At 42.5% G+C, this 26144-nt stretch overlaps 1 protein-coding gene across 2 annotated transcripts in view; it reads right to left on the reverse strand.

Moving 5' to 3' along the window:
• LOC134078609 (ephrin type-A receptor 6-like) overlaps positions 1-26144 on the reverse strand; it is a 113095-nt gene that overhangs the window by 51170 nt on the left and 35781 nt on the right. For both annotated transcript variants that reach the window (XM_062534660.1, XM_062534659.1), the window contains exons 4-5: positions 4893-5048; positions 2457-2792 (exon numbers count right to left, since the gene is read on the reverse strand). In XM_062534660.1, the coding sequence (XP_062390644.1) occupies positions 2457-2792; positions 4893-5048 (492 nt within the window). The remainder of the gene's footprint in view (positions 1-2456; positions 2793-4892; positions 5049-26144) is intronic.

Consider the following 26144-nt stretch of genomic DNA (forward strand, 5'->3'; position numbering starts at 1 on the left):
CCCTTTTTGATGGCTCTCCAGCTGTCAGCTTTCAAGCCACTTTGATGGACAGGAATGCAGCCTGCATAGCATAGATCACTAGGATACCTGCGATCAGAGTGCATCATGGTAATGAGGTCCTCTTCAGCTTTTATCATCTCGCCATGTCTGATCTGCCTTTTGTATCTTATTTTTCACTCTCCTTCCTCTCTCTCTCTCTCTCTCTCTCTCTGTATACGTGTGTGTGTGTGTGTGTGTGTGTGTGTGTGTGTGTGCATTGTGTGCGTGTGTTTTTTTACCCTGACACAGCCATCGTTTGTCCTTACTTCACTTTTACGTGTCATTATGCTGAAATACTCCGCCTTAGAAATCAAAGTAGAAATCAAATTCTGCGACCTCTCCCATTCACACAGTGCCTGCCTGCGGCTGATAGATCACTTGTAATTGTTTTCTATCTGATATCAATAAGAACAGCTGAGTGCAAATGAACACTTGAGTGGTCAGCGTTTGCTTGAATGGGCACAAACCCGGAGTAGACTTTGGGTCAACTCCAAAAGAGTGTCCTGAATCTGACTCCAAAATATTATACTGACATTCCAAAACGTTGTCTTGTCTCGTTTTCATGTGAAAACCATGGTGTAAGGTGCATTTGGAAAAAAATATATATACTGTATAAAGGACTTTACAACTCACATAAATACCAAGATAACTATTAACATTTCTGAGAATCTTTTGTGACTATTAGGTCACAGAATACCAGTTATATAATAAAAATGCATATGAGGTTCCAAAGGATGTTATCTAGTATTTAGAGCTGAGAAAAAGTAAAGTTTTCCCATTATGGAAGAATACCCCAGAGAGGGTGAAAGAGGGGGAAGTGTATGAGAGAGAGAGAGAGAGAGAGAGAGAGAGAGAGAGAGAGAGAGAGAGAGAGAGAGAGAAAGAGAGAAAGAGAGAGTGGCCCAATTAATGAGTGAAGAACGACTTCAAAAACTATAAAATGATGATAGTAAAAGCGGGCAGCTGAGCAAAATAATTCTGTCCCAAAGCAGGCCGGGAGTAAGTAATGTGTGTGAGCGCGCTGATGATAAACCCGCAGCACCTGCATCTACATGCCCCCATCTCCAGGCCTACAGTAGCTCTCTGCTGACGGCTCTGTTATGTTAATACAAAGTGAGCTCCTTGTACTTTCCCCCACCCCCCCCCTCCCTCCCATCCTAATAAACAAACCAATTATGATGCAGATGGACAATATGATTCGCGCCGGCTATAAAAAGTCCTTTGCCGTGCATTTTAATCATTTTCAGCTGGGACAGAATCGCCCCTTGCACAGCCGCGGCCGGCCAAACACATCCATTAGCCCGCAGCCTGATTGCATTCCGCTGTGTGCGGGGTCGGAAATGACCTATCAGTCACACACATCATGGTGGGCAGTAATGACTTCATGCTAGTCTACTATAATAGAGGTGGGCTAGCTATAGCAGCTCTTTTGAACCAAGTGTGCCTTTAAAACCACTCGGTATTTCCATGGCACTTCACTGGGCCAGATCTGAAGGATAGAGCTATAAATAGGGAAGGTTCCCCGCCATAAGCGTGCCAGTGTGAATAAATTAAAGTGTGTTTAAGCCCTGTGACAGACACACTCTGCGGGGGGGTTGGGAGGGTGGCGTCCCTGTGTTGACTGCAGACACTGCACGCGTCGTCAGGTGAACTGGAGACGGTTCTCAGGAGGGGGCTCCACAGCCTGACTGCCAGCAGTGACAGGAGCTCCGGTTCCACGCACACAGGCCCCGCCGAAGAGAGCTCCTCTCCACTCTCCGTCTAAGCGCTATCCTTTTTCACTTATTAATTCCCCCTTTTTCCTGGTTTGACAACTTTGTGAACAACAAACTCCAGACCACCGACCGACACCCAAAACTCTGGGCTCCTGGCCCCAACCGTACGCCGGCGACCCGGGTTCGATTCCCGCCACGTGGTCCTTTCCGGATCCAACCCAGGGCTGCTCTTTCTCCCATTCACTTCCTGTCATTCTCCACTGTCTCTATCATTAAAGGCATGAAAAGCCCAAAATGTATACCGTATTTTCCAGACTATAAGGCGCACTTAAAAGCCTTTCGTTTTCTCAAAAAAAGACAGTGCACCTTATAATCCAGAGCACTTTATATATGGAATAATTCAGGACCTCGAATTGATTTCGTGTGATACACGGCGCTGTCAAAATGTTATTGTGAACGCGTTTGATAAAGTTTGACTGACTGACTTATCGGTTTTGTTTAGCTTAATGCGCTTTATAGTCCGGTGCGCTTTATATACGAAAAAAAGTTTGAAAATAGATCATTCATTGGCAGCGCGCCTTATAATCCAGTGCACACTATAGTGCGGAAAATACGGTACTTAAAAAAAAAAAAACAAGAAAACTCTGGGATTCTGTGTCTCTCTCACAGCGCCGGCGCTCGCGTGTGTGTGTGTAAACTCACCTCCTTGGTCGGTGCTGATGGTGATGGCGGCCACGGGCCTGGGGAAGGAGCTGAGGTCGGACACGCCGTTCTGCGACTCGATCTCGAAGGTGTAGTTGGCGTGGGCGGTGAAGTCCAGCACGGTGACGGAGGCGTTGGTCAGGCCCTGCGGCCGCGGCACGAAGCGCAGCTCGCCGCCGCACAGCTCGCAGTGCTGCCGCTCGGGCCCGCAGCGCTTGCACAGGACGTTGTAGGTCAGGTCCTTCCTGCCGCCCGTGTCGCTCGGCGGGCTCCACTCCAGGTAGAGCGAGGTCTCGTTGATGTTGAACACCACGTTCCTCGGGGGAGACGGAGGCCCTGTGGTCAAGTGAACAGAGAAACCCAAGTTAGATAAGATCTAGTTATTCTGCATCATTCCGTGTGTGTAATCTGTGTATACTATGCTAATCTTATTGCAAGTACAGAGTATTTTTGTTTTCCGTTTGCTCACTGAATAATTTCTCACTTTCTATATTTTTGAAATGTATGGAATAGTCACACAATATTATCACTCTTTCTCTTTCTCTCTCTCTCTCTCTCTCGCTGTCCCTCTGTCTCTGTCTCTCTCTCTTTTTCTCTTCTTCTGGAAACAGGCAATTAACCTCCGACACGTTTTTTTAACATGACATTTTGCTAACAGGTTTTTAGCACAGCCACATTAAAAGCCCTGTGGGCTCTCGACCACCCCCTAGCCCTTTCGCCCGAAGCCCTCGCAGTGGGCCAGACAATGGGGCTGCTTCCCCTTGCCTCCCTTCGCATAGCTCCGGCACACAGAGCGGCCAGCGAACAACACGGTCCCTCCTTAAATAAAGCCTCCGCTCAGCCTGACGTGGCTTTGTTGCGAGCGGCTCTTTGGTGGGAGAAAAAAGGAGAGAGCGAGCGAGAGTGCCGCCTCCTCCTCCCCCGGCGAGACCTCTGTCCACGTCGGTCCGCTTCCCTTTCAGCCGGAGTGCTCCATGCTATCTGCCTTCCATTCTCTCCATCTGAGAGCGCCGCGCCACAATCGCGCGCCATCAATCAACTCCCATTCTGCCCCCTGAATGGAGATTGTTATCTTGAGAGACTTCTGCAGATGGCTGCTATTTTTTATTTTTTTACCTTTGTTCATGAATGTGAAACACTAGATCATTCCACTTTTTTTTCTCTCTCTCTCTCCTCCGAAACCCTGAGTGTGTTGGGTGTGCCGGTGACATGGGACTGAATTCAGTATGACCACCGAGGGTACATTTCAATGATGTGTCATGAACAATGACCATTTTGGATGCTGCTATCTTGGATCCTGAAGCGTTGTTGCTGAATGTCCTCTGAACCCACCCACCCCCAGCCAACAGACGACCCCTTCCACCACCACCACCACCACCTCCCCACCCCCGGAGGAATTCTGTGTCCACTTCGATTTTGACTTGAACAAAGTCTTTCATTAGCTAATCAAACAGATTATTAGCTCAATGACAGCGGCAGAGCGTGAATTAGTCAGGCGTGTCCTGTTGGCCGGTATGAAATGAGGAGGGCTCTCGAGGCGCACTCACAATCATTACCGTTAAAGACCAAATATTACCCTGGAGTGTCACCGAGTGACACAGAGGACCAGTCACCCCGCACGCTGGCCAGCAATCCCCTACGCCAATCGGCACGGCAATCCAAGTGGGTTTTTCAACTGACGAATTATTCCACTTAAGCGGCAATTTGCAAATGTTAAGCCATTATGTAGACGCTAAGCTATAGCGACGCGCTGTGAATAATTAATGACGATACGGGAACAGAACAATGAGGTGGAGAAATAAGGCTGTTCCTGAGATGTGATGACCTTACGTTGGATGTGATCGAGCCCTCAAGCTCTTCACTGGATGGCTAGCCAAATACCCAAACAAACGTATTAGGAAACTGAGAGCTAACTCATTCAAGACATGTTTTACAAAGTGCCACATAGTGCAGTGATCAGGACATTTCTCTGTGGCAATACTTATGCATTTATGTATTCCAAACAAACATTTTAATTATTCTTTAAGAGTCTCCTAGAATATCTCCTCCCCTTCTGTATTAATCTCCTAAAGCTAATCAGTCTCAATATGATAAACAAATCAAACGTTCCATTGTTTGCCAGTGATTGCACAATAAGCACTTTAATCTGAGAAGCAATGGTTGCAGGCCCCCAGAGGTCTAAAATCTCATCCTGGCCAACAGAAATGGTTTTCTCAGGACCATTCGCACAGATGGGACTAAAAATTGGATTTGTGTAAATTCCTTCAACTTTTAACCTCCCTCTGAAACTTTTTGGATGAATAACAAAACCATCCCTCTTAAACTTAAACGCACCAAAAAATATCCACACATTTGATTCGGTGAAATGATAGCTTTTCCATACGACATTTTATATATATATTGAAAATGCCCCAGAGACAGAGAATATATACTTACGAGTGCAGGCCATCGAAGGGGGGTCTTTGTCTGCCCTGAAGTAGCCTTTCTCACAGTAGCACAACTGGGACCCATCATCATAACTGTAACTGTGTGGGGGACACTTAGCACATTTGATGTTCCCAGCAAAAGCCTTGTAGAAGCCTGGCCGACAAGCTGAGAAAGGAAAGAAACAGAAGGAGTAAGCGATTCTTGACAGGAAACAAAAACTTTCTTGAACTGTGTGAGGTCAATTAGTCTACTACTAAAAATGACAAGACAAGCACGGTCAATTTGCTCCTGAAATAACGCTAGTGAAATGAATAATTTATATTTTACTATTCAATTGTCTTACAAGCATACCACATGTTTATGTGAACCAACCAAGCATTAAAAATTCATCTCCAAAAAGTGTGAACTCGGAGACATATTTAAATGTTTGTGTTGAAAAAAAAAAAGATGCAAATTCCCCTCCCAGCTGAGCTGCTGCTGTTATCACACTCTAAGCAGATCGTGTCGACAGAAATTCACGGCGTCGTAATTTTGCGAGCGGGGGTCCTTTTGTGCTGACATCTGTGTGCGCTCCTCATCTGCCTCTCTCTCCTCCTCCTCGTCTCCCCTCCTCGTGTCAGGTGAGGGAAATGAAGGTGATGGAAGCGCTCGCTCCCCTGGCCTCTCCTCTCCTCCCTGTCCCCCCTGTGCTCCCGCTCTCAAAGCACCAGTGTCAGAGGGACAAATGGCATTTCAAATCCTCTCCACTCCCTTGCTGATAAGTTTCAAATGTATCCTGAGACAAAGGCCCCCTTGGCCCACACACACACTTAGCGAATTCCACTTCAGCCAGCTGTCACAGTGAACATCGATTTAACAAGGTAACACAAGCTGAGCGATTTGAGAGCTTCACCTTGAAACACTGAGTGTCTTCGTGCTTCACATTTTTCACCCTCTGATATATTAACCGGCTCAGGAATGGGAAGCCCTGGATTCAGTGCCCCCTCACAACAAATGACGCCAATTAGATGCGACAACGACATACAATGTGGTCTTATCCATATTATGAGTGACATCCCCTCTTCCAGCACAAGGCTGGCATGCCATTAACCCCTGATGCGCTGGTGGCCTTGATCCAAAACCTGTCACTCACTTACTCTCTCTCAATGCCATCTTATAAAGTCAATGAGCCTGCACGCTGACCTTCAGATGACCTCCTCACACAGATGATTGAAGTATTGTTTAACAAAAGGAACAGACACGTCAATGTGTCAGCAGACTCCTTTGAAGAAGGGCAATATCTCTGTCTGCACAGCGTTTCAGAACAAAGACGCCGTGTTTCCTCACAACAACCTTGCTATCTACATCGCAAACAATTAGCATTGCTTTCCTGCCATGCTTTTATGTTTACATAATCAGAGTATAACTTGTGAGTGGGAAGACCTTGTTGCACTCATGTTTGCTGTTAACTGTATAATGAACACAAATAAAACAAACTAGACAGAGGAAGAGTCTGCAATGGATAAAGAAATACAACACCGGCTGTGAGAGACTTGGAATGTATCCAGCAGGTGCAATTGCCACATCACCTGCACTCAATAACCAGACAGAAAATGGCTCTGTAGTGGACAGGGGTGTGTGTGTGTGGAGGGGGAGGGGGGGATGAGGGACTCTGGCCGGGGAGGATAATTCGCTGACCTGGGGGCTCCACTAATTCTGTGTGAGTTTCCGAAGGTTAATTAGCTCTGGAAGTAATCCAGAGCCCAGAGTCCAGAGAGGCAGCACACCCCCACCACCACCACCACCTCCACCACCGTCAGTGGCAGCCGCAGCAGCAGCAGCAGCAGCAGCAAGGCAGCTGCAGTGAGATCCACAGGAAGGATTTCAGCACCCTGGACAGCACCCGGCCCCTCAGCCCAGCAGATGGGAGGAGATCTCTCGTGTCTGCAGCTCGGCAGCAGACCTGTCCTTCCCCTTCAGCGCTCTCCCATGGCCAAAGACCTCTCCTCCTCCTCCACCTCCTCCTCCTCCTCCTCTCTCCTCCTCCTCCTCCTCCTCACTGATGGGGAGATGATAGAATTGCATTCCCATGTGGCACGGCTCTCTCTCCTCTCCGACGCGGCCGACGACCAACAATTTCAAGAAAAGCACAATTCTGCAGCATTTACTTGCAGAACCACATGAACAAATGTTGCAGAATAGTTCAGCTCTTGAAATCAAAGAAAGCGTGATAAGATGGGTGGACGAGATAGCACAGTGGGATGCTTCCTACGAGTATCGCATATTGAAAATGGCCCAATTTCAATTTTGCACAGCACAAAGAGCCTATCTCCTCTCCCTGATGAAAACGTCCACAGCATATTAGTTTGCTTGCCTTTGTATAGGCTGGTTTCACTATCTGTGAATAAAATATGCCATCCATAATACAGACTATCAGCCATCTATGACTGTGGTCTGATATTTTATTTAGGTACAGATACATTTTTATCAGTGCTGTATATTAAAAAGCTACCACATAACATGAGGACTGGCATAGAACAAAAATGCCAAAATAGTCAGAAAAAAAAATAACATTTCAGTATTAGAAAAAAAAGAAAACTTTTCATTTCCTTCAATCAAACATGGTCAACAAACAATATGAAGAGGTATGAATAGATTAACACAATGACAAGCACAGTCTGATCCAAACCACTCAGGTAAATTCTGTGTTTATAAAATATATGACAGCTGTCAATGATGAGGACCAATAAGACTATTTCAACACATCTGAGCAGACTCTCTACATCATAGATAGACCCAATACACCATGGATGCTATGGAATTATCATTTTAACACCTTATGTTGCAATTATCTGTTCTCCATTAATATTATCACTAATATATTATTAACATAAGATGAAGAGAAATGAGTAAATATCATGACATGTTAAAATCACAGCCCTTTATAGTTTAAGGGTTTGATAAGCCTTTAAATAAGCAACTTATTTTATGAACCCTCAGGTTAGCACAGTACACAATAACACTGTAATACAATTAATGAAGCAAAGCTAAACCAACCAGTAAAGCTTTTTTTTTTTAAAGGTGTAAGTGATGATCTACATTGTCTTGAAGAATGATCCATGGTGACATTGTGAAAGTAGAAAAGTTTACACATCTCTCACCATGCACATGAATGGGCTAATGGACAATAGCATTAATCTGAGCCAAAGTGTGTCAGGAGGAACACAATGCTTGTCCAAGGGGTGTAATATATGTGCAGACCTGTCATAATAATAGCCAGGAACTCAGGAACAGTTCAATCAAAAGTTAAAGATAAAGTTGACAGATATTTAGCTGACTTTTTTTTCTTTATCCAAAGTGATTTTGCTCCTATTCACTGATAAGGGCTAGTTTAGATGTGGAGATTTCACTGACCAGAGGAGTCTGTGTACTGTGAGCAAATACTCATATCTAACAGAGGTGCTGACTTGGGGTGGATTTCCCTGAAGCGCCACTGAGCAACTATCATGGTTGAAAGTGAGTGTTAAAATGATCGCTTCTCTATGGTGCAACGCCAGTAGGAACTGAACGATGCTTTTGGGAAACACAACCCTCAGTGGTTGGTCTGTTAAGCAGGCTCAGCTATCAGCAGTCAGCTGTGTGCTTGTGTTGCTGTCTAACCCCCGAACTGACCACTGAACATCAGATCGGGGGATACTACAACAAACAAATACATAAATGTATGTATACCTCTTCCTCACCGCTTGGTCAGCATAACATTGCAAAGAACAGGGGAGCAAAGAGCAGCCAACAGACCAACAGACCAACAGAGGCGCTGAATCACACAAATGGAGATTAAGGTTGGACGAGTCCACCAACACAATTAAAAATGAATAGGCTATACCTGTTAACAAATAGGCTCATTTTCTTAAGAAGCACAAGTGATTGTGCGCATTATCCGCACAAATAGAACCGCAGGGAAGTTCTCCGCCCCGGCCTCACAGCATGAGTGGAACCCAGTGCAGCGATGTTCTGCGGAGAGAATCAAACCGAACCAGCTCTGAGGGCCAATTAGCTGTAATTGTGAAGAGAGCAAATGGAGCTCACAATGACCTCTGAGTGGCTGCTATTTTGAGGCCCAGACACACAGGTAATAGATATCTGTTGACTCCTCACGACGGCTAATGTGTGAAATAACTTGGACTTGAATTTCAACATTTCAACATATACCCGAACAACACTGACACACAAAACAAAACGTGCTATGTAATGTAGAAATTGAGACACAGCCCCTTGTTTTTGAGACTCAAGCAGAATGTATATCACAGGCATATTGCTGTATCTGCAATGTTCCCTGCGTAGATGATCCAGCAGCTGCATTAAAATATGTCTCTTTGCACAACTCTTCAACGTGAACCCAACACCCCCCAAAAAACTAGCAATGTCACTTGTACAATCAGAATACAGGTAAGCTCCACACTCACAGCGAGGTTACAGTAATTTCCAGCATATAAGCCGCATTGTGTATAAGCCGCAGGGCAGTATTTTATGCAAGTTAAAAGAAACAAAACCATATTAACACCATATTACAGTAGCTGCCCCCCTGTATTAACCTCATAGTGGAAGAAATTTAGCAAAATCAATGTATAAGCCGTGGCTAATAGTCGGGAAATTACGGGTATATCTGGCTATACCTGATCTGGGATCAGAGGAAATGCATTCATCCTGTTGTCGAGTGGTGTGTCTCTGGCTGGAGTTAGAACCACGGGCAGTTTTCTGAGGCACACTGGTGCTAGTCAGCTGCCAAAGCCAGTTGGAGGCCAGGTGAGTGTGTGCTGTGCTGACACGTTAGCCCAGTGTGCACGCTCCAGTCCACAGCAGAGGAACCACACAGCTACAGTATGAACATCCCTTGATTAGACAGACATCACTTCTGTCAACAATACATGATCAGAACATAGTTGCTATCTGTTAGTAGCCTAACGACACAGAAATGCTTCATCCGGTAGAAAAAAAACGAAATGCTAAACTTCAAAGTGTGAAAATGAAGCGATGTATCATCCTATTTTCTTTTCTCATACCTCTGGTAAAACAAGTGTGAAAGTGCCATTTGTGGAAAAATCAGTTAGTGTCACTGACCTAGCGCCTTTTTAATCATACTAAATCTCACTTTTACAAGGAATAATTGCTTGGTCCTTGTAAGTCAACATGAACCCAGATATCGCTGTAATATCCTTGCAGTTTCACATTAGCTTTCGTCGTACCAAGGAAATGTGTGGTAATGAATTTATGAAACTTTGAGAGGTGGATGTCAGAGGTCCTCTAAGAAATACAGAGCGCAAAAGACTCGTTGGCTAAATGGGCGAACAGAACTGTAAAGCCTTCAGCCTGCAGTGTTTTATGGAGCCATAGTGATAGAGAATAATGTTCAAATAAAATCCTACAATAACTTAAACAGGCCATGTGGGCGGAAATGGCAGCTGTAAACTTGAGGCTTTATGTGCATGCCAATGTCATAGAGACAATGCACTATTACGCTGACATTACCGACATTACCGCCAAATGACAGGGCTGGAGTTAGGATGTACTATACAGTGAAAACTACAATGCATTGGCTTCCTCCTTTCATTTTTATCCCTTCACCTGCACAATTTATTCTCAGCAAATCCATTTTCCAGACATGTCTAAAATGATTCCCCCTTCAACCTCTCTCCTGAGCATTGTAATGTGCAATGTGGCTGCATGCTCTCTCGAAGTGGCAATCAGCTTTCTGTTAAAGACATGTGCTCTCTTTAGTACGACAGACACAACACTGATGTGACAGTTACCACTGATTAACTCAATGCATGGGTGGTTCTATATGTATTTGTGTGTCAATGTGTGTGGGCAGGGTTGTAGGCGCCAAAGTACTGAATTGCGTGAGGTGTCTTGCTTGTCTGTGTCTGCTTGTTCATACCATTTGAACATCACGGTGGGGCTTTCAATTGTGTCTCGCTCATCCAGCGCCACACTGTCCCATCTGATGTTTATCAATCCATTTGGTACACTCTTTGTTTTGGATTCTAATTATCGGATTCTGTAAGTCATTTACCACCCAGGCCGAGGGAATGCAACGTGTATAGATTCCTAATGGCAAAACAAAACTTAATGAACAGATAATAAGCTGGTATGAGGACGGCAGTGACTCATCACAACTTCCTTCCACTTGACTGATGACTGCTGAACTTCAGAACGGCTATTAAATGAGTCCAAATGATCTTTCCAAGAGGTCACATTTGCATAAAACCCTTTCTCAGAGGTAAACACTACAGTGACAAAAAAATATTAAAAACAATTGATATCTTAAAATGAATTCAGATAACTGTTGACCTCTAAGTAAATATGCCAATTCACCAAAAGCACTTCAGCTATTTCTGTAAAGACATATTGTACATTTTATTTTTACTTAAACCATAAAGCTCATTTTAAGACTGTAACATGGCTGTAGTCCATTGCATAAATTGCCATAAAACTCATGCACAATAGCTGATGAAGGCAGAGATCTCATGAGCCAGAGTTGTTACTTTTAACTGCAAACTTTTCAGACTTATTATTATTCAATTCTCCGAGGCTTCACACAATGTTATTAAATAAAAACCATGGTTTCTGCTGTCAAGGATATATAAAAAACCACAGGAACAAAGACCATATAAAAACTCGTTGAATCTTTTTTTAAGCAGTAACATAAAAGACACTCAACGATTCCTGAGTTCAGTACTTGAAATCATGTTTTTTATCTCATCGGGTTCTGCTGTGTGATTCTTCCATGTGCAAAAGAAGAGAGAGAGAGAGGCATTAAGATTGTAACGATGAAAGCATGCTGCTGTTCCATATCCTCTGAATGGTGGGTGGGAATGGGAGGCAGTGGCAGAGGATCACGGAGGCTGTAAGAGGGTGTTTGTTTACACTGTATAGGCTACGCAGCCTCCTCAGCATGGGCTCAAAGGAATTCTGTTTTTGCTTTTTCAATTAGTTACCTCAGAACATCTGACATCTCCTAACCACATGTGGAGAAGTCACGTGATAAGCGTTTGTGAAATAGGTGCCGAAATGAAAAATGACAACCAATTATGAATGTGATTTAATAATCCGCTATATGACAGAAAAAGCTCAATGATGTATGATCGGCTTTGATGTGGACTATAAGGAATCAATGCTTTGAGGATTTCCATATGTTTTTGGGCTTAATGTGATTGATTAATGTAATCTCTGTAGTTGGCTTTGATGTGATGAAACACTACAAGAGGTTGGCCAAATACAGTGTAACATTATGAAAACAATCACACACCAAGTGCACTGTCTGACACGAATACATTTTCAGGGAAGCAATTATCATATGAAATGAAACTGGCAAACACATGGTTACAGCACTTAACTAGAATGAAGGTAAAGCTTCCTCTAAAACAGTCTAGATGAGCCAGCTAAATGTCGTTTAAGTAATTCATAAATATTGAGAAGGACAGGACACAGGAACAATGTTTGAAAAAGATATTAGGTCATTCTTTCTTCACTTCACTTAGAGTTGTAGTAGTACCATTTCTTGGCACATCAAAATGGCAAGTTTGCAAATGTGGACCTCTGGCATGAGATGTGATGGAAACTGTAGCTTACTGAATACACAACAAGAAAAGAATGCAGGGGTGGAAAGTATTGTATGTTGGCTATACTTGTACATGAGCATTTCCATTCGTTCCACACTTCTACTTCACTACAAAATAAAGATTACACAATGGATAGTGTCAACATATTGATCATATAATATAGTACAACACATTTTTCAAGATTAAATCAGTGGTTATGAACTTTTTGATTTCTGACATAAGGATCTGAATTCTTCACCACTCACAAAATGCAGTTTGTGGTCCAGAAAACAGATTTAGTGGAGCAAAACACTTGTACATCTTCCTTCCTGCGAGAGCCTAGCAATAATAATGAGCTTCAGTCTAGCCTGAAGCTACGGGCTTGATTTAAATTCTCATCTATAACTGACACATTGACACAGTGAATGAACGAGAGAAGTAGGTAAACAAAAAATGTACATTTTGTTGTCAGTCACAAACATGCTAAATCAATTATGTCTGCAGCTGTGGCAAGCTCAGATCGTAAGGGAATTTATTTCCCCCAAACAAGTTTGACAAAAATGTCAGGCCGCAACAACACCACCTTAAGTCAATTTAGCTTCTTTCTTTTGATTTTCTGCTTTCTCTCTATCTATCTTCATCACATCATTGCACAATGCATACATTTATATTCTTGAGGGTTGATAACGATTGTTAAGGTTTTTTTACTCTCATGCTAAAAAAAAATTCCACAAAGTTGAGTAATTGTACCGCACAATATGTCCCCAAGCATTACTGTCTGGCTATGAAGTTGGTTTTTAAGTTTCTCATCAAACCATAGAGTACCACATCTATCTCTCCAGCCTTGACTATTACCGCACAGGTGTTACTTTGCCTCATAAAACAGCAGTGGAAAGAGGTGCTCATCACCTTCAATTCCCGACTCTTTAGGGATCCAGTTCACAAGCACACTTCACCGCACGGATCCAGTGCACAGCCACTTTGCTCTTCAGATTTATATCTGTTACATTAAACACCATAAATAAAAACGAATAGAAACAGATCTTTTCCTGATCACAAAACGCGGTGTAATGGTTATCACCATTGTAACCACACAGTTATTTGGCCAAATCTCAGTTGCTGTTTCAGACACGGGAATCACTGCTTGACATCTTTATGAATGTGCACTGAAACAATAGAAGCCCTCCCAACAGTTCAGTGCTTGGGTCTGATTTACACCGCCTATCGCTGCGGTTATAGCTGTGTGTTAGGTCAATACTTATCCTGCTGCGCCAGCACTACAGCCTTGTAAACATCCACAGCGAGACAATAAAACTGAGGCATTACATCAAAAAGTCTTTTTCTCATGATGGTAAGTACACTTATCATTCATACGTTGGACACTGGCTGGTAACTAATAGAAGATACTGTATACTTTAACGCTGAAGAAAGTTACCCCGAGCCATCTGTAATGTCTTGGTGGTACAGTCACACAGCTTTATGGCACAATGAGTCTGCTGCTGGTCTTGTGTGTAACAGAAACTAATAACTCTTTCCTTTACTCCCGGGGTAATCCTCCACTCTCATGCAAGAGCACACATGCAATTTCATTTTCAATGCCTCAGCTGGTTTTAGCACTGAACGAAATCTCATCTTTAAATGTTTCTGTTTAAAATCATTCTGAAATGCAAATCACTGATCATAAAAGAGAAGTCACTACACTTACGCGTGGTATTCTCCTCAAATTGATCTCTATATCAACAATTTATGGACTAATTAATTTACAGCAATGCTATTACTCAACAATGACTAAAAGCCATATCGCTCTTTCCACACGTATGTCAATAAACATACATCAGTAATTAGTTAATGGCTACTACAACGCAGGGAGCTTAAAGGATAGCACTAATTTCCCTGTGTTGAACTAAATCATATTTATTCCATTATAAAAGGTGCAATAGTGCTCCTTACAGGCATCCTGCGCTCACTAGCTCTCTCTGCATACGAGGACTGGACTGGTCAAGCATGTGGTCCGTCTGGAAATGGCCAGCTGAACTCAGCTCGTGTGCAAATGCTTCCTGTGGCTCTTTAATCATGTTGAACGCCAGATACCAAATTAAATCTGTCACTTCCACAGCTGGACCCTGGCGTGGTGTGCAATTTGGCATCTCGGCGCTAAATGCCCCCTCGGTGAGAGGGCTGCCTATCATAGTTTGTCATATGAGGACTGTCAAGCGTGTCGGCTGTCAGGGCAAAGTGTTTAAAGAGATGCTGGCCGCACCTCCCAGCACTGGCCTTGGGGGGAGGAAGGACTCATTCCCTCCGAGAGGGAAAATCATTTACATTGGGCTGATGGAGATGTGACCATAAGTGTAAAGAACTACAATGGAGGCACACACACACACACACACACACACACACACACACACACACACACACACACACACACACACACACACACACACACACACACAAAACACACACATGCCTCAGTATCTCCAGGCAGACTATGTCCTCAAACACGGTGACCTTAACTTGATAAATGCACCAGGCTTAACGAGGAAACAACCCACAGAGGTGCTTAACTGCCGCTATATAACAGAAGCACATAGGTGCCCAGCACTTTTTTTTTTTAATCAATGAAGATTAGAAAAGACTAACAGTGGGATTTACTTGCACATGCTTGTGTTGAGTGGGATAATAGAGTTTGCGCTCTGAATAATCGTGTAAGTTCATTTCATTGGCCGCTAACATCCATAGTTAGCGTCGGAAAAAAAGCTCAGCAGGCAATAGGGCCTCCAATCACATGTCCCCAGCAACAAGATAACAAGATATCAGCAGGGTCAGAAAAAAAAGGAAATTTGGGTTATGAATCATGATTCAGTGTCTCCGTTCCACCTGACTAGAAATTAATCTCAATATAAAGCATACAAAAAAAAGAGAAACAGAAATAGAGCTTCATGCATCAACATAACCACTGCACTACACTAGCCAGACTAAAGTGTGCTAGCAGCCGTTTAGCTTACACATAAACTATGTGACTTGAGGAAGCGCTGTGTCCAGAGTACTAGTTCTGAAGGCAACGTAAAAATCTGCACACCAAAGTGCTCCCAAAATGTATATTCTTTACTATTAAGTGATGTTTCGGGCTTTAACAGCCCTTCCTCAGACTTTTACCTGAGTGCTATAATTTACGTTGCCTTCTAACTATAGGCTACTTTTTTTGATTTAGCACCCGGCCAATTTTTATTGGATGTGTGATTATAATTTTGCATTTTCAATCAGAGTACTAGTTCTACCATACAACATTCATGCTACGAGTGGCTGAGTAGATAGTGACAATAATCAGATTTAATATTGAACTTAGACAAAGAAACTAATAAATACACATACTGTGTATATGGAACCTACAAAACAAAAAAAGACATCAAAACGCAGAGGCAAAAAAAAGTTTCTGTGGAGAATAACTCCCGTCCTCTACCGCCAAGTACAGTGCTGGACTTTTTCATGAAAAGTCCATGAACCCAGCCTTGTCCTCAAAGTTGACACCAGCCTATATTCAGAGAGAGATTAGCCTCCTGCTGAGGAGCTTGTTGGGATTACAGAGTTCAAACTTCATGTCCTGAGCTACAGTGGGAGAGCTGGGCCTGTGCCCACATAATTGGCGGAGAGCAGATTCTTGGTCTTCTCTCCCCCTCTACTGCTAATGAATGAGGAAGTGAAAATCTATTTAACTACAATGACATGAAGCGCGGGAGATAAAATGATATATAAAAGCAGCGGTGAATTTTTGGGGAAAGGAATAATAATAAAAAAGGGAACGTTCGTTATTGTGATTATTCTGACTCCATTAAATCAATGCCACTGGCCTAAATGTACAAATCATGAATATTATGTAAATTATAAGTTTAACAAAGAATGTTCTATAGTGTCTTCTTCGGAATAGAAGAGCACTTCTAATTCCCAAAGGTCAGCAAGGAGGAAGTGATGACAGACTATTTTCCTCCTGGGTAGGTTGTTTTAAACTGGAGTATTAAACTGAAATTTCCCCTGTGCTGTGGATTGTGCATGATGATATATTTGGTTACACTTTACTTGAGGATATCTACACAGAGTGACGTGATACTGTCATGAACGTGTCATAAACATTCTAAACAAGTCATACACGTTTGACATAACGCTTCTGTCATTAAGTGTCATTCGGTTTTGTCATGACAAGTTAGGGTTAGGGTTCATGTGTCATGAGTCATGACAGTATCATGTGTTCATGACAGTATCATGTCACTCTTATGTAGATACCTTCAACTAAAGTGTTACCATATATTCCTCTCTGAGATGGATGTATGTTGCAATTAAAAACCATTGCTATACTTGAGTGATTAAACTATCTTGCAAAAAAATCCATGCTCGCTTTATTGGAACACCTGCACATTATGCGTACATACTTCTGTATCAGCAGAGAACTGGGGGTACACCTGCATTATTCTCAAAGTTAACATATTCTGGCAGACTTACATAAAGTGCACAATGTTTGCTTTAAAAGGGCACACCCTTTGACAGATGAGTGTTTGCCACTCTGCCCAGCCCATTGTTTATGTTTGAACTGTAAACTCAGGCCATTGCTGCAAAAGAGCAGTCAGTTGTCAGTCAATTTCCCCTGAATAAACAATGGCTGATCTGAGTAGAGGTAGTCTAATTGAATGTTCTGTCAGCCGTAAACAAATGTCATGCTGTAAATACACAATAATAACTATTCTTAACTAGAAAAGCACTCAGAGAGTGCAGACCTCCGTCTGTATTGTTCTTCCAAGATTGTAATATATTTGAACCTAAACGATTCAGATTGCCACCACTTGGCCATACCATGCTATTATTTTGTACCACTAAGCGAAAAACATAACCGCCTCTGGAATCCCGACGGTGATACGGATTATACATTTCTTCCTTGGGTCATTTCCGACCTTCCCTGAAAATGTCACCGAAATCCATCCATTACCTTTTGAGTTATCTTGCTAACAGACAGACGGACAGACACAGACAGACAAACAAACAAACCCCAGTGAAAACACAACCTCCTTGATGGATAACTTACTTGGTGGGTAAGTATTTTTACATTTTCATATTTCTTATTTCTTCTCTGCTCTCTTCACTTGCCTTCAGGTTGGTCCAAAATTCAACGGAGCTCATATTGTCCTATATCTTATGCATTCCCCATTCATGTAGGATACCGGCCAGTGCTGCTCTTGTGGTTTGTGCACCATACTCCCATTGAGTAGGCTACCACACTTACTGTATTAGATCCAGCTGGATGCTGACCATGGAACCTGACAGCAACCAGTCCAGTAGGCGCTGTGATAAGGACTCCATCTGCCATCAACACGCTGACATACTGTACAGTACTGAACATATTCATAGATTTCACCACATTTATGTCATTCTAAAAAGAAAACAGCCAACCTATCCAAACTCCATTTTCCTTCTGAAAACAAGGTTGCTATATCAGCCATTATCCACGTAATTTGTCTCCTTTTACCGACTCAGTAGAACAACGTATTGGGCCCTGATTTGAATGACGGGCACAGAGCAAAGTCATTCAGGGGCCGATGTACAAAGACAGCACAGACACCCAGGTTTTCTATTCGCAGAGAGCCAATGCTGTGCCGACCGTTCCATATTGTGTGGAATTTACTCTGCTTTCACTTCATCAGGTAAACAGCGCTCATCACCACCTGTCATCGCCCTCCAATGTAATTTGTGTTGCCTTTCATAAAGCCTATTGGAAAGATATGGCCTAAGTGCACAAAGCACTAAGTATGGGCTGTTAGCGCAAGGTAACCTTGGGCTGAATGGAAGAGAGAAGATGGCCACAGTGTGTGTGGCACAGAGCAGTATTTTGGCAGTCCATTACAGTATATTACATCAGCAAGAAACATAAACTATCCGTATAGTCACATACAATGTTGTCACATGAGCCTATGTGAATTGAATAGCATGACATGTGCATTTTTGCATTTGCTTGTCTACATGCCAGGAATAAATTTGCATCTGAGAAAGGAGAGCCAGAGAAACCAGAGAGGAGACGGCACCCACTCCCTAACCCAAAGCCCTGCTCACGTGGGCACTGCCACGCACCACCATACAGTAATTGAGCGTCTCCGACCGCAACCCAGATGAACCTCACAGTGCAAGTCACCATCAATTAGTGCTGAGGAAGTTATTTCTGAAACATCAAAACAAGTTGCAAAGGGCAGACAATACACACAATTACTTGCAGAGAAAATTGTTTGGGTAAACATAAAACATAAGACATAAAACTTCAAACAACATATAACTGAAGAAAAGGACATTTTTTATGACGTTAATGATATGTAGTGATATTAAAGGCCACTGCATTACATTCCAATATCGGAAGATGTGTCTGTGCCAATATGATGTTAAAGGCTACTGCATAAGGAGGCCCTGTAACTGAAATTCAATATCTTAAAAATAGATAACACTAAAATTGTGAATTTTGGTGTATTTATACTTGGCTGAATTTAGGTGACTCAATAAAATGGTCATCAACAGCCAATCAAAATTCAGAAGCCAATATATAACTGTGCCAAAGTTGTGTAATCTCGTTTAAAATACATTTCACACCTTCACACCTTGCATAGTTAATGTATATGTGACTTTTAAAAAATATAAGTTATCTGACAGGTGTATCTGCATCATCAATCTTTACCATGGATTAAACATCAGATCTAACTAAACACACCACACTGTACAACTTGTCAAAGTTTTTAAGGACTGGTTAACTATATCTTAAATGTTAAAGCAATACTATGCATCAATTCTAATTCTCCAATTCTAATTCATTTTGCTAGCATCACTATGTCATATGAAGGCCAGACAACCACATGAGTCATTCTCTCCAGCCATCCAGAATATGCACACTGCAGTTATGTGTTCAAGGCTAGAACACATCACAAACAAAATGAAAGAAAACAACAAACCAAAACCTTTCACAGAAGCTGACTCTTATCACGTCACCAAAAAGACTCCAGTTAGCATGTTAACAAGGTTCTAGCAGTACCAACAAGGCTCTGTGTGGTATTTTGCATGCCTTTTAGGAAGCCAGATAGCTAGTTTCAGACCAAAAAACTCACATAGTGCTGCTTTAATTAGGACCACAGTAGGAACAGTAGGATAACAAACCAGAGTAAACAAACCAGAAGACGCGAGTCTTTAATGTGATCAAGCAGCAACCGGCTCCCGTTTTGGGACCGGAAGCCCTGCAGTTATGACACAATGATTTCCTGTCAGTTTAACCGTTGGCGGGCCCTCCTTAACGGTTCTCCACCTGCCGAAGCAGCCAAAGCAGAGTTGCTCCTGTGGAAAAAGCCTCGGATTGGCCGGAGGCTCCAAAGGGACCGGGAGCAGATGGACTCATAAAGAATGTTTACTCATATCCTTTCTCTTTGATATGCAAAGGAGCAGTTCAGAGGGAATTAGAAATGTACTGGCCACTAGTTGGTTAAGACAGCCGCCCTCACAGAGCATGCACGCAGCACACAAAGAAGCCGGCGTGACAGAGCACAGCTGCCTGCGTTCAAGAGGACAGTCACATCCAACAGAGAGAGAGAGAGAGAAGGAGAGAGAGAGAGAGAGAGAGAGAGAGAGAGACGGAAGAAAGACAGAAAAAAAGAAAGAAAAGAGACCTCCTTCATATTTAGCTTTAGGCAATAAGTACTGTATGTATAATTGAGACACTGTGATGTGATTTGATATACATTAGAATTAATAGCTCATACATACTACTCTTGGCTAAGGCTTTGTCAGTCACTCAGTCATTCAGAGATACTGTATATATACGCATATGAAGCGATACGCGTATGAAGCATACATATTAAACTGCAGGACAAAATCAGAAACAGAAACTGTTGATAAACAAACACATGCACGGCTGGTTTAATTGATCACCTGCTAAAAAAAAAAGCCCACTCCCTCACCTTCGTTGTCAGTGAGGTGAATTTATCAGCGATGGAACGTTCCATATTAGTATGCCAGCGTTGCCCAGTGGGAGGGACACTTTCAAATGAATAGTCTTCCTCTAATTTGCGACTCCGAAAGTTTGTGCTGCGGGCGATCAGGGGGAAGTGCTGGGGGTGGACACCTTGTTTTATCGCTGTGCTCTAACGAGTTCCACAAAGTTAAGCTAGACTACGCCACAGCAGGACACTGATCTTGGCACGGAGCTGAAACGCAACTCCCCCACCCCTGTCCCCTCAAGGACTCCGGCAGCCGGCTGGAGTCAGATTCACTGCCTTAAACTCCAGGCACCAAAAAACTCCTGCCATCCATCCACTCCACTGCATTATTCAGATCACTGTCAAAGGCCTAATGCATACATGAGCAATCAGAATTTAGCCACAGTACGCATGCTACTTTATGGTACCTCAATTAAAACAATATGTCAACAAATAGCCTTCAGAATACAAGTGTGAGACAGACAGACAGTCAGATTGACAGACAGACAGACAGTGTTTGTGTGCATCAGGTCCAGTCTGCTCTCTCAAAGGCAAAAGGCGATTGCCAGGTGTTCCTTAAGTCTGGCACATTTTAAAGGCACTGCTGCAGGTGGTGGGGCTCCACTTTGATCCTTGCTATGACACCCCTGACAGTTCACAGAAGACTCATTCATCCCTAGGCTAAAAGCACAACTAAAAATAAAGCTAAAAAAGCTGGGAATTAAATTTTGGTCCATAAAAGAATCCATGTTCTCTATCGCAGAACAAAAGGAACAGCAAAGTACCAAAGACATGAGTAATGGGTACACAACATTTGTGAGGCTTACATCGTCTATAATCAGAAAACAATTTATGGCTTCTGCCAATCATCACCATATGTGTTATGTAGTACTCAATGGAGGCCTGGGGAAAAGGGCCAGTTCCTATTATTACAATTTCTCGGGGAGATAAATGCTCTTGGTTTCCATATCATTAAGATATCTTAACACCCTAACCTACATGTACTATAACTTAATGTGCTTTAAGGTACTTTCGTAAGATTGGTCTGGATTATTCTTACCAATACCTAAACTAAACTTTCAGATTGTTGGTCTGGATATACAGTATGCATTGACTGCAACATGCTGTAAGACCAATAGTTTTGCATTACATTGACAGTTATATTAAAAACAATGATAATAAAAACACCGGTATAAAATGTTTGGGCCATTGATTTTTGAATCCCTTGCAAATCACAAATCTAACATCAAGCTGACACATAGAGAGAAGAAAGCTTTCACTCAGGGGAGCCTTATATCTTAGAGATGGGTTGGAAAATAATTATAGAGAAATAAAAGACTTTAGTGAGGTATATGCCACCATTACTGGGAAACATGGTATACTTGGCTACTTTGACGTCTCCACAATGTAAAAAAATATATGGCAACTGTCACTAAGATGCTGAATACCTGAGTGTCTGTTTATTGTTGTATTGTGCTCCATTAGATTGTCCTGAATATATCACTTATGATTTACAAATTCAGTCTCATCTATATTTGTCCAGCCTAGATAAATGTGCCACATTTAAAGTACCAACTGGAGGGCTTCAGTAAGAGATATTAAACTAGCTGTGCATCTTATTGTACAGTAACTCGTACACATGTATAGTGTAACTGCATAACTTCTCCATATGCATGCTTATATTTTCACATGTTAGCTACTGTTTATTGAAAACCTTTTTGAAAGGAATAATGCAATTTACCATAGTTACAAATACAAATCCATAAACTGATGGGCTGCAGAGAGAGCTTAGTTAAAACTAATGTGCAATTCTTGTCCTTATTGGTATTTTACTGTAAATCCCTGTTAACTGTGTACTGCCATATAGATGTATAACCAAAGAGGTATGATATGAAACATGTAAACATGTCACAACACTTCTCTGCCGCAGCATATTGGACTACTGATCAAGACGTGAGTTTCTAAAGAACAGCAGAGAGCTGGCTTCTGAAAAACTCTATCTTGTCACTGCCACCAGCTCTATCAGGCTGTTGAAAAAAATGGCTCTGATGTTGCTGTTTGTTGTTTTTAACCTTCTGCTATTTTTCTTCAAAATACACCAACGTATCATGCTAAAAATGGACCGAAAAAAGAACAAACTCTCACTGATTGGCATATTTTAGAGCCGGATATGCATGCGGCTGACGCGGACCATACAAAATTAAAACCTAAAAAAAAAAAAAAAAAAAACGTTCTATTTTACGAATGCCAAGGCAAACAACCCAGAAGTTTTTTAAATACATACATCAGAATCCTTGAGAGGCTGTCAGCCTAATTTGCATTGGTTCAGCAAAGCCGATTGGGTGCTATTGTGAGCAACACGCATGAATGGGGTCATCCAGAGTTCATGGAGGAAGAAGAAGAAAAAACACCCACCATCGGGATGGGGTGCTCATTGCAGAGCGTTTTCTAAAACTGACCTACTTTGCTCATATCAGTCGTGTGTTGAGCAGCCAGGATTAGCCCATCAGCGCTCAGCTCCCACTGTGGCGGAGAGAGAGAGAGAGAACGGAGACTTATGCCAAATGCATGCAGCCATGTCTAACAGGCTTGGATGGCACTGGTGAGGCTGTGGACCAGCAGATTGAGGGACACCTGCCGACTTGAAAACTCTTGCCCTCGAGTCACTGTCATTCACACGGCGCACTGGTATCAGTCATCAGCTTGAAGATCACTATGTAGGCCAAGATGGAGGACTTTATCCCGCCCAACAGACAGGCAGAACAGGCGCCTAAAGGCTTTTTTCAACGGCAACAACAGCACAGGTGCTCCAGAGTTCGAGATCATGGAACAGCATCATCCAGTCAAGAGAAGAATCTATCTGGCAGTCTAGAGGTCTAGAGTTAGAGATCATTGAGCAGTGACACCCATAGTCAAGACAAGAATACCTCTAACAGTCTGAAGTCTAGAGGCTATCTGTAATCAGACATAATTACATATAAAATGAAACGCATGAACCCTGCGAACTGCATGAGAAGCCCTCATGATTGCTATTTCACTGCCACTGCTACTGGGTATGAAGAACCCTAGAGAAGGATGTCTGATTAATGACTCAACCATGGTACCATGGTATTCTTCCCAAGTAAACAAAATCCAATATGCAAGCTTTCAGCATCTCTCTCTCTCTCTCTCTCTCTCTCTCTCTATATATATATATATATATATACAGTATATATAAATGTATATATACATACATACTGTATGTAGATATATATGTATATATAGATATATACTGTATACTGTTGTCTAATGCTGGTCATTTGAAACTTGAACAAGCATGTGCAATAGCATGTCAAGTGTCTCTGCAGAACAAATTGTTGTTTGCGTCTCGCGGTGTCCTCGGCGAGCTTTCATTTATGACAACAGAGCGCCCCATCCCATCAGCGCGCTGATGTCTTATCTAGGCCACTCCATAAGCTCTTTAATGACTTATTCACTGTCATAGCTGCTAGACTAAAATAGAAATGGGGGGAGAAAAAAAAAATCAATTGAAATGTTGCAATGTCTGACAGCATTTTTGCTAGCAAAATAAAAAAAAAAAGTATCAAATGCTAGGCTGCCTTTGTTTTGCTAGCAGAGGAGGCTGTGTGAGCGCGTTCAGCAGAGCATTGGGGATTTTTTCCCTTCTGCTAGCTTTGATCAGGCTAGCCTTTGAAGTAACACTCAGCAATAAAAAAGAGGAAGCAGAAGTCACCGCGAGTTCATGTATCAACTTGGCACAACTACTCACAAACTGCAATTTACATAATTTATTCTTCAGTCAAATTAGCATAAACCTACCAGTTCCCAAGACACGCAACAAATGCACAACTACCCCTCCCACACAGCCTCAATTAAACAAATTACACAAAATGCATTTGCAATCAATTACATTCCTGACTCAGAAAACAAAACATAGACAAATGTTCACATCTTTCCTCTCATCTTTGACATAAAAAGGCATTAATGATGTGAAGGTGCATTCACTTGACTTTTGCTGAATACCTTTCTACCTACACACAATAACAATATCAGGCTTTTGTCTCATAGAAAGCCAAGCTCCCTGCTTTACCTCCATTGTATTATGAACATGGATGAATTTGAATGGACTATAATTACAATGTGTCTTCAGGCAAAAAAAAAAAAAAACTAAAATTAGCATGAACTAAATGCTTACAATATTCCCACGTGCTGACATAGCCTGACATGCACAACGCTGCATGTCATTAGCATTTCTCTAACCCATGTTGGCCACCTACAAGATCCTGTGCACAGCAGCACAGCGGCAGCAAAGCAACAGCTCAGAGAGTCGGGCTGGAGCCCCCGTTTGCCATGCAAGCCTCTGCCAGCTTGCCTCCCCTATGCTCCAGACAGACTGTCAGCTCCGTCCAAGGACATTAGCATCCCTCAGCGTTCAGGACAACGGCCAACTCCACATCTTCTCATCTGCCTCTCTCTCTCTCTCTGTCTCTCTCTCTCTCTCTCTCTCTCTCTCTGTTTATCTAAAGCTCTCTCGCTCTCCTCGCTCTCCTGCTGGGCACTGTAAATTTACAATTGATGACAGGAAGAGAGGAAGGAACTGTTCTGCTTCTTGTATGCCAGACCCACTTTGTTGGTGGAAGTGGCCCATGGGCCAAGACTCCTGGGCTCCGTGTTCTGGTATAGACTTCTTGGGCTGTATTCGTGCTATTGTTTCATCCAGTTTAGACAAAGAGGTGCAAAATAAGACACGTAAGGTAAGATAATCATGAGCAAATAAAGTGATCCTCTCCCGATCGATTTGCCATTCGTTTTGTCCAATGTCATATTTTCTGTCATACGTAAATATTTGCTGGATAATTAGAAACATCCATTTCCATTGAAGTGTCGGGTCAGTGCCTTCATATGTACTGCCATTATTGTGTGACGTGTGACGTCTCAGCCCCTACTATGCAAGCTGGAAATCCATAGCACTTTTTCTAGTCAGAGGGCTGACATTTCAGACTTCCCAGCTTTCTGGCATGCAGCATGCTTGTGTGCTTGTACATCCTGGTAAGGCTAATGTTGGCTTCTCAAGAGAGTCACTTGCACAACTGATGGCTTTTTAATTGTTGTAATTTCAAATTTTCACAATACTGTACAGTAGTTCAGCAGTTATGACACAACCTGCAACTTTCTTTACCTGAAAATCTTCTGTGCTACTACTTGACTTGATGTAAAAATCCAAATGCAAAACTATTAGGTGAAATCACGGTGAACAAGTCGGAGTAGTCTGGTGCATCCTAGTTAGAGAGGATGCACCAGAACGGACACAAAACTGTGATCCACTTAACAATAAATGTGGCACATCTGCCACATCAATAATGTGATAGAGTACAACTCTGTACTTCAGGCCCGCAGTATTTAAGACAATAATCAGTATTCAAAATCGTATTCACATATATAACCATGCCTGCCGTGCCAGCTGATGACAAACTCATATTTTCCCCACACCGGTGTGGAGCATGGCCATGCATTTTAAAGTGCTCACGATGATGCAACTCTCTTGTCCTTGAAATTAGGCAGGTGTCCTTGATGACATGTTTTTGCGTGCCGTCTCCAACAGAGATATTTGATTGGTGTCACACGCATTGATTGGATATTGTCCCATCAACTTTTCGTCAAGATTGACAGACAATGATCACTGAAGAAATGGCAGA

The sequence above is a fragment of the Sardina pilchardus genome, chromosome 4 (assembly GCF_963854185.1).
Source record: "Sardina pilchardus chromosome 4, fSarPil1.1, whole genome shotgun sequence".
NCBI classification, from domain to species: domain Eukaryota; kingdom Metazoa; phylum Chordata; class Actinopteri; order Clupeiformes; family Clupeidae; genus Sardina; species Sardina pilchardus.